The following is an 11,632-nucleotide window of genomic DNA, read 5'->3' on the forward strand; positions in this document are numbered from 1 at the left end:
GGCTTTAGTTAGCAGCAGTAGCGAAGGAATCGCTCGATCGGGTTCAGTTAACAGCCATCGATCGATCGCTCGGGTTCAGTAACGCGTAGCCTGCAGTGCAATCGTTCGGGTTCAGTTAGAGCCCAATGCCTCACTCGGGTTTAGTTAGAGCCAACATCTCGCACACACGCGCGTACGTGTACGAGAGAAACACGTACCGCTCGGCCCCCGACCTCCCACCGTAACCGGGAACTCCCCAAAATTTTCCTCCCCCTCGCTTCTACCACGGTTTTTTTCGTTATGGACGACCCAAAGAATGTCATGCAGCTGCGTCTCCGGCCCGCCCAGGACGAAAAGCCCATTTTTTGTCATGATTTTTTGTCATAGAAGTAGGAGCCCACCACATCTATGATGATACCGGGTTTTGTCATAATTATCGTCATAGAAGTGTCATATGTATGACAGAAAAAAATTTGTTCGGCCCAAAATGTCACGGATGTGTCTTTTTTTGTAGTGCCACCTTGGCAAAGGAGCGCTTGAGGGGCAGAGGAGGGTGGGTGGGGAAGAGTGAGAGAGAGGAACGCCCGAAGCGTCGCACCTCAGCTTTGGTGGCTGGAAACCCTAGCGATGGATCTAGGGTTCCCCGGCGGAACCAGAGCCAGTTAAATACCTCCATCTCCAGGCCCTGGATGGGTGGGCCGGGCTCTTCCTGCAACCCCTGGCCCAACGCCGGACTCAACAGCACAGGAATCACAAGGGGCACCTAGGCCTGGCCCAGCCCGGATGTGGGCTTGGGCACCGAGACCTGTAGCTCCGCTTGGCAAACCAGCCCGCGAGGCACCAGCGTCCCAGCCCTAGGACCTGGCTCCCGCGCCGCCGCCGCCAACACCCCCGAGGCCGGCGCGACCACCTCCCGCGGCGGCGCCGGTGGAGCCCGGAGAAGGAGGACCGCATCTGCGGCAGTGACGGGTAGGCCAGCAGAACCCCGTCGGACTACGCCCACCGGAGCAGCACCCAGCGGCCCCCAGCGCGACGCCCCGCTCCTCCTAGAACCGCGGCTACCGGGCGTGAACGCCTGCCTTCGCCCAGCCTTGAGAGAGCCCCCGAGCTCCTCTGCCCGCGCCATGAAATCACCCACCGAGCACGGGGCGCTGCCACTCCCCGCCGCCCTCGTCGGCCAGAGCCCAGAAACGGCTTCCCGACCAGCCTCCGGCGCCCGCGAAGGCGCAGGACAGCCCCAAGCGCGGCAAGGAGCACGCCGGCCCCGCGCCCGACCGGACCACCGTCCACTCCGCCTCGGCCAGCCGGCCGGGGGCCACGCAGGCAGCGTCGCCCGCACCATCGCCTCCCAGATCGCCACTCCGTAGAGGAGCCGTTGGAGACATGTGTCCTCTATTGACCTAATGATCTCTTCGTCTCAAATAACCTGATTAACACATGTCTGCGGGTGAAACATGTCTAAACTCACCGAATAATCTTTCTCACTGCTTGTAGTCACTATCAGCTCGTCACATGTGCAGCCCCACCAACCATCATGAGATCTCGTCACACCCTTAAAAAACACCCAGCTTCTTAGGGTTTCTTGTGCCTCCCGTCGGCACCGCTGCCGATCTACCTCGTCTCTTGTGGTCTTAGGGCCATGGAGGTGTGGTTGATCTCGGCCCGTGCCGCTGGGAGGGCTTCGTTTTTAGATACTTTTTTTGGTTTTGTTACGATTTGTGTTCTGCTTAGAGAGACAAGGCGACCGCAACTCTCTTAAGAAGGAGTAAGTTTGTCCGTGCCTAGTCCCCGTCCCGGTGGTGCTTCTAGCGTCATCGAAGGGCGTGTGGAGCGGGGGATCTCATGGGATCCGGTCGGCGTTTGTCTTCGTTGGATCCATGTCGATCTGATTTTTGTTCGTCTTTGTTTGTGTGTCTACGGGTTGGACCTTCCAATCTACGCGTCACTTCATCGGCGGCGGTTCCTGTTCTGGTGCGCTGGTCTCATGGGGCCTTAGCATGACAACTTCCTACCGTGTACTATAACAAAGTTTGTCCAGCTTCGATGACGAAGGGGCGATGACAGCGGTGCTCCTTCGACTCGCTTAATTGCTTATAGTCGTCGGACCTGAACGTATATTTTACTTTGGATGTTCTTTATACTACTTTGACAGAGCCGCATACATACACCACAAAATAAGTATACATCATAGCTAGAAGACCGTGTGACAGTGCCGAAACCCTAGTCAACGTTCAACGGGTGTGAAAATCTGAAGTTTCTTACTCCAAATCACTCATATCACTGCTGCAAGGCCACTTGCCAAGGCAAAAGCGACGACTTGAGAGTGGAGACGTCTGCAAGTCGACGGACGTTTCGGCCTGAGAAAGACAGCCCCCGAATGGTTTGACCAGAGCGCACACCACAACTAGCAGCCCCCCATCCATCTACGTCGCTTTCAGTTGCTACTCGGAACGCGCCACAAGCCCTCTAGTTTACCTGAGTTTTTCCTTACCACTTGGCCAAGAAAATTTTCCCTTGGACCGCAAGCACACAAGAAAACGGAGGATTCACACACCCGCAGGCCATTGCCAAGAACAGAGCGCCGGCCGGCGTTCCTTGGAGAGCCATGCTTCTCCACCCTCACCACCTGGTCCCTCTGCTCCTGCTCCTCGTGGCTGCGGCGAGCGGCGACAGCGTGCAGTTCAGCTATAACGGCTTCGCGGGCGTGAACCTGACGCTCGACGGCGCGGTGGTCATGCCCAACGGCCTGCTCATGCTGACCAACGGCACCATCCAGACGAAAGGCCAGGCCTTCCACCCGTCCCCCCTGCCGTTCCGCGGCGGCGGCGAGGCGAACGGCACCGGCGACGGCGCCGCGCGGTCCTTCTCGACCACTTTCGTCTTCGCCATCTTCGGGCAGTACGCGGACCTGAGCAGCCACGGCATGGCCTTCTTCGTCTCCGCGTCCAGGGAGCTGCTCTCCACGGCGATGCCGGGCCAGTTCCTGGGCCTCCTCAACGACACCGACGGCGGCAACCGGAGCGACCACATCTTCGCCGTGGAGCTCGACACGCTCTTCAACGCCGAGTTCCGTGACATCAACAGCAACCACGTCGGCGTCGACGTCGACAGCCTGGTTTCGGTCCGTTCCGCCGACGCCGGGTACTACGACGACGGCACCGGGACGTTCCGGAACCTGAGCCTGATCAGCCGGGAGGCCATGCAAGTGTGGGTGGACTACGATGGCGGGGCCACGGAGGTCGCCGTGACCGTGGCTCCCCTGGGCATGGCCAGGCCCAAGAAGCCCCTCCTCACGACCACCGTCGACCTCTCGCCTGTAGTGCAGAGCACGATGTTGGTCGGATTCTCGTCAGCAACAGGTGTCCTCGCCACACGCCACTTCGTCCTCGGCTGGAGCTTCGCGCTGGACGTGCCAGCCCCTGCACTGGACATCTCGGCGCTGCCGGCCTTGCCACGGGCCTGGCCAAAGCCACGGTCCAGGGTGCTGGTGATCGTGCTGCCCATAGCGTTGGCAGCTCTGGTACTCGTTCTGGGCATCGGAGTGTACATCTTTGTACGACGGCTTGTCAAGTTCTCGGAGCTGCGCGAGGACTGGGAGGACGCCTTCGGCCCCCACCGATTCTCATACAAGGAATTGTATCATGCGACCAAGGGGTTCAGCGACAAGAACCTGCTCGGGGCGGGAGGCTTCGGAAGTGTGTACAGGGGCAAGCTCCGCAAGCCGGACATGGAGGTCGCCGTAAAGAGGGTGTCTCATGAATCAAGGCAAGGGATGAAGGAGTTCGTCGCCGAGGTCGCAAGCATCGGACGGCTACGGCACCGGAACCTCGTGCCGTTGCTTGGCTATTGCCGGCGCAAAGGGGAACTTCTCCTGGTTTACGATTACATGCCAAACGGAAGCCTTGATAAATACTTGTATGATGCATCCTCAGCAGGTACACTGAACTGGCCTCAAAGATTTCACATAATCAGAGGTGTGGCTTCTGGGTTATTGTATCTCCATGAGGATTGGGAGCAGGTTGTCATCCACCGAGATGTGAAGGCAAGCAATATTCTTCTAGACAGCGAGATGAATGGGCGGTTAGGGGATTTCGGCCTTGCAAGGCTGTACGATCATGGGACGGACGCCCATACAACGCATGTGGTTGGCACCATGGGCTACCTAGCTCCTGAGCTTGGACACACCGGCAAGGCAACCCCGTTGACCGATGTGTTCGCCTTCGGTGCATTCCTTCTGGAAATCACGTGTGGGCGGAGGCCAATCGAGCAAAACGAGCACGACAACCGCATCGTGCTCGTGGATTGGGTGATCGAGCAATGGCGCAAGGGTTTGATCATTGGCGCGGTGGATACGAGGATTCCAAGTGGGTTTAGTCCGGACATGGTCTCGCTGGTGCTGAAACTTGCGTTGTTATGCTCGCACCCATTGCCTAATGGAAGGCCAACCATGCGGCAGGTCATGCAGTACCTCGACGGCGACATGGTCCTCCCGGACTTGTCGTCCGCGTACCTCAGTTTCACCATGCTGGAGCGGATGTATGATGGGGACTTCAACCAGAAAATGTTGCCATACGAATCATCGACGAGCATGGGTGCAGTTTCTGATATCTCTGGAGGGAGGTGACAATGTTCTTGCGGTAAGTAGGATTGTGTAACTAACTATTAACTGACCTGTGGCTCCTATACACACATCTATGTTGTACATATTTTTACCTTAAATGTATGACCTGATGGTTACCTAATTTATGGTCGAATTGCCTATAAGCAGAACAATGCAATCAAACAAGTGACATGTGTTTTTCCCCGCACAAAAAAGAAGAAGTGATATGTGTTTTTGTTTTATTTTCGGAGGTATTCAAGCTCTGAAACACATCGTATCTCATCGTATCTCCATTCAGAACGCTCAGCGTAGCTTCTCTCGCCTTAATTATAGGATCCTAATAGTATAAGGGGAACGTTCCTTCCCCTGATACCCCGGGGCGAATAAACATTCCGCCAGGGTACATCAGAGCTAGGGCTGCAAGAAAAGCTCGAGACTCGTGAGCCGCTCAAAATCGACTCGGTTTTTGACTCGACTCGAGATCGACTCGAAAAGAAACAACCTGAGTTTGAACACTTTATGTAGCTCGACCAAGAAACGAGATGATCTTGAGCCAATGCTGGCTCGCTCGATTTTAGCTCGATAGCTCGACAGAATATCATTATGTTAAATAATCATGCTATATATTAAATGGAAATAAGATAATTTATTACCATATATGTTGTGCATAATTTGTCTTTATTTTATTTATCAACAAACATGGAAACTTAATTAAGTGCAGAGAAGATTTAGGCCTAATTATGGCATGTGGTCGACTATGTGTTCAATATCCTATATTTTTGGCAAAGGTTCCTGGCATGTTCATCTTAATTTTTTTTGTTTTTCATCCATAGATTTATAATTTTTACCATCTCATTTAGCTTGGAACTAGCTCGAGATCGACTCGAGATCGTTACAAGCTGAGCATGAGTCATGTTCTACAGCTCGATCATGAGCTTCACTCAGTTTAAGCTCGCTCGAATTTTCATATGAGTTGAGCTGAGCCAACTCCAACTCGCTCAAACTCGACTCGTTTGCAGTTCTAATCAGAGCGATGATAAAAAACCACGCTGGTGATTTCTTTGGTGATTTCAAGCAATCTAAGGGACTAATGTTCTGAGATATAAAGGGATTGAAGAAACTCCTCGGAAAGTATGAGGAAAATAGCAATAATAAAGGAGCGAAGAAGCCACTTCAGACTTAACTCTAACATGAATACACGCAGCTAGTAATAGGCGCAAGGCAACAACAACAAGAAGCTCGTAAGACATGTAAGTATGAAGGGAACAAAACACGATCAGCGAGCAGAAAAGATTAGCCAGACGAAAGGGCAAAACCTGATCCAAACATCAGCTAGTAGGAGCGGCGAATAGCACTGCCGGCCAGCAAACAAAGCAGCGCGTAGCCAGGTAACAACCCCATTGCAGGACCAATGGTAAACGTGGAAGAAACCTTCCTGTGGATCGAAGCAAGGGGTGTGCGGCGTGAAGTGTGAGGTGGCGGTCGTGAAGGAAACTAGAACACGGAGAAGAAAAGACTACGGGAAGGAGATGAGATAAAGACAACGGAGCCACACAGGCAATCGAGCTGGCAGAACCCACCACATATACTCGTACACGTGGACACAAGCCCTGGAGCAGAGAAAGAGCGGGCGATGAGGAGAGAGTAAAAGAAGCAACGCTGCCTACCCCTCCTTCCACAGTGTGAAGACACATCAGCGGGATGGGTGGGTAAAAGAGCGGCATGATGACCAGTAAGCTGCCGCAGATGAGTCACTAAGAACAACTCCAACGAGGCGATCCATTTTGTCCACGGGCGTCCGTTTAGGTCGGTGTGGACAGATAAGTGACCCAACGTGTCGATCTAAAAAGACGTGTGTCCGTTTTTCGTCCGCCTGCCAACACATTCCCGCTCATTTTTGAGCCGGATTTGCGTCGGCGCAGACATGAGATGGACGCGCGCGTGCTTGCCTTCTCCTTCCTCCGGGCCCGCTTGTCGGTGGCAGCCTCCATCATTTTCCTCCATTTCTTTCCAAAAACCCTCCCGCCCGCGCGCGCTCCCGACCCCTACCATGGACGACGACCTCAACGCCGCCGCCGGCCTCGCCTCCCTCGCCTCGTCCAGCATGACGACCGCGCCCTCCGGCAAAGGCAAAGCCTCACGCCCCCCGCAAGACCGTTGTCGTGGCCAAGCCGAAGAAGACGCTGACACTCGAACAACGGGCAAGGGAGTCGGCCAATAGGAAGGGTCGGAGGCAAGCGGCAGACGCGAGGGACGAAGCCATCGTGGCGGCCGCCACGCAGCAGCAGGTCAACAACGCCTGCGTCGCGGCGGCAACGAGGGAGGCGCTATATATGCTAGGGTTAAACCCTAGCCAGCACGGCCTCGTCAACGCTGTCGTGGCCGCGGCCAGCGCCGGCTCATCCGCGTTCCCTCATATGGTGCTGCCTGACTCGCCCCGCGTGTCGGCTTGCACCCCGATGCCCGGCTTTCACATCTACCTGCAAGCCTCCTGCCTCTCCGGGGAGTGCTCGCCTGAGGTGAGCGTGGTGGCACCTTCCACTCCCACGCCCATCGACCTCAACGCCACACCGGTGGCCGGTGGCTCGTCATTCGGAGGCGTGAGGAAACGCGCGCGACACATGCCAGCCGACGTGTTGCCGGGCGCATGCAGCCTATTCGACGGAATGCCGGCCTCTGGCGATGACGACTACATGCAGAACATCATCTTCGAGGGTGGTACGCCGGCCGATGGCGGTGCCACCGGGGCTGGCTACAATACCGACGAGACACAAAGCCAAGACGGCCGAGGGGTGTTCACGCCATCCACCTTTGATCAAGATCAGGCGACCTTCATGCATGATCAAACCGGCCTGGACCTGGACGGCTTCCCACTTGACCACGAGTTCTCGGAGGACTACGGGCAAGAGGACGAGTGCGACATCGAAGGGGAGCCTTTGTTCGAGGACGAGCTCACCAACCAAGACGCCGGGGTGAAGCCGAAGCAGAAGAGCAAGTGGACCAAGGCATACACGGCGGTCGAGGACAAGCTTATTTGTGAGTGTTGGAGAGACATTGGGCAAGACCCCAAGACGGGCACCGAACAAAAGCATTCAACTTTTTGGATTCGTGTCCACCGTGAGTTTCATGGGCGCAAGAAGTTTCCGCCATACCAAATAGTAAGCACGCGTGGATGGGTGTCCATTTCAAAGCGATGGAGGATGATTCAACAAGAATGCAACAAGTTTTGTGCCACTCTTGAGAGCGTCAAGGCCGCCCCGTGAGCGGCATCGGCATGCAAGACATGGTATGCTATCAAGCCGCCCTCTTTTGTGTCATTCTGTTTATGCTTGCGTGTTCATTTCTTTAAAAATACAAGAGATAAAATCGTTGCATAACACATAAAAATAACATTTTTTTAAAATAAACCAACAATCCCGTTGCACGAGTAAATGGGGTTGCGAGGCTATGCCTAAACCCTTAGCCTAGGGGGACTACTCGTGCATCGCAAATAAATCACAGGCAAAAGACATTGCAGATGATACTTGAAGATTAGTGGTTGAAAATAGTATTACAATGTCGTTGTATGTGAGGTACCCTTAGTTATAAGTTTATGGCTATGCCTACGGGGATGAAGACTAAATTGGCGGAGATGAATATGGGGATGTTTGTTGTAGATGGGAATGGTGCTGGCTATGAAGGGATGACTTGTTGGATGAGTGACTCCTTTCGTCGAAGGGTTTTCTTCTTCTTTAATGGTCCTAGTGTGCGGAATAGAGTCCCACCTCACCCGGCGAGGGACGCGACCATCGGTTTATATACCCGCGTCGCCGCCTGCTTCACAAGCTCACTACACATAGCTACTATGACTCCCCTGTTGTCGCCGTTGCTGGGCCGCTCGACGGCCGAAAGGCTGTCCCTTTCGCCTTCGGGCTAGATCGGGGTGGTTCTAGTAAAGTCACCATGCGCGCCCCGCCACGGCTGGGTCTTTTTTTAATACGTTTTTTACATAGATTATTTTTTGTTATATTAAACACCCGACAAAAGTCATGACAGCAGTAATACATTAATAAAAAAATATCATATTTGAAGCTTAATAATGAAAATGATGAATGAGATAAACCCATATAAGAAAGAATTTTAAAGTGCCATGTCTCATATCCTTTAACAAAGTAGCATAAGTCTCGTATTCTTTAACAAAGTAGCATAACGAATAAACCAAAAGTGCCATGTCACATTACAATCCAACAAAGTGATAAGTACCCAACAACAGCAGGGAAACCTTCTGCCGGCGAAGACACAACAGTCGATGCCCACGCTGAGCAGAGTATGACGGTTGACTGGTTCGGCTGCGGCGTGAGGCTGCCGTCACCGAAGAATAACATGAGGTGCGGATGGGTAGAGGGATGGCCAGGCCAGCGGAGGGAGTAGGGTGGGCCGGTGAAGCGTGCGCGGCATCACAGCCGTCCACAAGAGGAGGGAGCATGCAGTCCTGCAAGCGCTGGTTTAGGCGGCTGGAGCAGGAAGATCAGATATTGAAGAAGCACGTCGGCCCTTGGATGGACATCCAACAGTCACTGCTGAAATTGTGTGTTGACCGACAAAGTTTTGTGTAAACAAGTCAGCCTAGGAGAGACAATTTCACACAATTCAAAAAATTATCAATAAAAATCAATTTCACTCGCTTCCTAAAACATATTTCACTCATTTATAAAATACAATTTCACTTATCAGATAATATCACCACAAATATGGAAGTGCTTATTGTCATCGAGGAAACAACACACAAATATGATGATAGCAGCAGCAAAAAAAAAGTGGATGAATTATATCGGCTCAGCTCGCCCTCGACCGTCGCCGCGCCAAGCATCCTAAATCCACGCACACGCTTTAGGTGTGATGCACTTTTTTCTATGTGTGCACGCAGCAGTTTTATAGCCATGCAAGTCTTCGAATAATTACGAGTGGACATGCGGCTACGCGTGGTCGGTATCTACATCACACTATGCCGCGTGATTCGTGTAACTTGAATACCCGCAGGCTGTATATGATTTCCATCTTTGATAAAATGTTGCAGAGGCCGGTCTGCAGGTAGCTCGGAATCATCCCCGCCGAGCCAGCGTTGCGATCAGTGTTGTCAAACGTATTTTAATTGCCACCATCGTAAGCAATGCTGTATTTCACCGTATTCAATGGATAGGCCCCAAGTAGCTGACAGGTGCCGAACCTGGGCGAAGCAGCTCCATCCCTCCAATCTGGGCATTTGCGCGGTTTGGACTAGTGACATGATGGGCCATCAATTTTTGCATGCAGGCCTGCAGGTTTGGACTGTCATCAAGGGAGAAAATTACTTAAAGATCCTGGGTTATTGGCATTATAATTACGGACCTACAACCAATAGTTTAGGGTTTGTATATCATTTTTTTGGAGATTAGCGATGTGAAAATAGAGAAACGCTTAGAAGGAAAGCAGTTTTTTTTCTTGGGAATGTTCAGGCTTGTTAATGTCGAATTGGAAAATGCAGTATATTTTTTGCTCACTAGTTCGTGAGTTCGATAGTATTTAAAAAAAATCATAGGTGCACAGTTGTAGAAAACAAAAGAGAAAGGACCTACACATAATTGTATCATTATCCGTTGGGAAAGAGTGGATCTAAAGCTTGGTACGTGACGTCTAATGAGCAGCACTCTTAATTGAGAAAATTCCTTATTTGACATTTTTAAAATCTGCTTTTTTATTTGACACTGGAAAAAAAAATTCCCTATTTAACACAAATTCTAAATTTTATTCCCTATATGACATTTTCGTTCATTTTGAGCCTAAATGACATCTGAAAAGACTCTTTTGCCCCTCATATGATATGTGTGTGGGGGCAATAGCGCACACACGCGGCACCAGTGCGAGGGCATGAGCACACACGTAGCAATACATACACATGCACCAACACACACGCATGCGCACACTCATGCAACAAACACGCATGCGCACGCACACACACACACGCAGCAACACACATGCACGCGCACACACACGCATGCATCACACACACGCATATACACACACGTAGCAGCAGCACACACGCAGGCATCACATAGGCACGCAACAGCACGCACACACACGTGCGCATGTACCCACGCAGCGGCACACATGCACACACACACATGCAGCAGCAGCACATATGTGCGCATGCACCCACACACGCAACAACACACACGCACGCACACACATACCGCATGAGGGGTAAAATCATCTTTTCAGATGTCATTTAGGCTCAAAATGGACGGAAGTGTCGTATAGGGAATAAAATTTAGGACTAGTGTCAAATAGAGAATAAAAAAAATGCAGTATCAAATAAGGAACCAGATTTTAAGACAGTGTCAAATAAGAAATTTTCTCCTCTTAATTAACTTGGTTACTTTGCTCAAAATCTAAAACGTAACAGTGCACTAATTAGAGGATATAGTCATTAAAAAAAGTGCTGACTGCATAGGTCGGAAAGGTCGCCGAGGATAGCATGGTTAACAAATAGTTTACGGAGATTACTTAAAGATCCTGGGTTATTAGTACTCTAATTATGGATCTACAGACAATAGTTTGTTCACAAATAGTTTAGGGTATGAACCATTTGTTTGGAGATTAGCAATGTGAAAATAGAGAAACGCTTACAAGGAAAGCATGTTTAATTTTTCTTGAGAATAGTCGTCCGTGTTAATTTTGAACTGAAAGTGCAGTAATTTTTTTTTTCAAAATGGAAATGCAGTATATTTTTGCTCACTAATTCAACGAGTTTGATGTATCGTAGGCTGCACAGTTACAAAAAACAAAAGAGAGGGGCCCTGCTGCTAATTGTATCATTATCAAGTGGGAAAGAGAGGATCTAGAGCTTCGTGCGTGATGCCTAATGAGCAATACTTTTACTTACATTAGTTAGTTTGCTCCAAATCTAACACGTAACAATACACTAATTAGAGGATTTGTCATTGAAAAAAGAAATACGCTGACTGCACATGTCTGGAAATTGCCAGGATAGCCTTTGCTCCAACAGGCAGTAACGGGCGAGGCGCCTAGTCTAAT

General features: G+C 51.3%; 2 protein-coding genes across 2 annotated transcripts; both read left to right on the plus strand.

The window, feature by feature from the left end:
* The first annotated feature begins 2,493 nt into the window (after positions 1-2,493).
* LOC119353961 (L-type lectin-domain containing receptor kinase SIT2-like) lies at positions 2,494-4,757 on the plus strand. Its single transcript, XM_037620662.1, has one exon. It carries the CDS (start codon positions 2,585-2,587, stop codon positions 4,601-4,603), a length of 2,019 nt encoding a protein of 672 aa, XP_037476559.1. The 5' UTR covers positions 2,494-2,584; the 3' UTR covers positions 4,604-4,757.
* A 2,281-nt stretch (positions 4,758-7,038) lies between these two features.
* On the plus strand, positions 7,039-9,769 carry LOC119357757. Its single transcript, XM_037624599.1, has 2 exons — positions 7,039-7,615; positions 9,759-9,769. The coding sequence occupies exons 1-2, from the start codon at positions 7,039-7,041 to the stop codon at positions 9,767-9,769; spliced, it is 588 nt and encodes a 195-aa protein (XP_037480496.1).
* Positions 9,770-11,632: the final 1,863 nt, after the last annotated feature.

The sequence above is a fragment of the Triticum dicoccoides genome, chromosome 2A (assembly GCF_002162155.2).
Source record: "Triticum dicoccoides isolate Atlit2015 ecotype Zavitan chromosome 2A, WEW_v2.0, whole genome shotgun sequence".
NCBI classification, from domain to species: Eukaryota; Viridiplantae; Streptophyta; class Magnoliopsida; order Poales; family Poaceae; genus Triticum; species Triticum dicoccoides.

Excerpts from the sequence above, each read along its gene's own strand:
- LOC119353961 (XM_037620662.1), top strand. The coding sequence starts at position 2,585 with ATGCTTCTCCACCCTCACCACCTGGTCCCTCTGCTCCTGCTCCTCGTG.
- LOC119357757 (XM_037624599.1), top strand. The coding sequence starts at position 7,039 with ATGCCCGGCTTTCACATCTACCTGCAAGCCTCCTGCCTCTCCGGGGAG.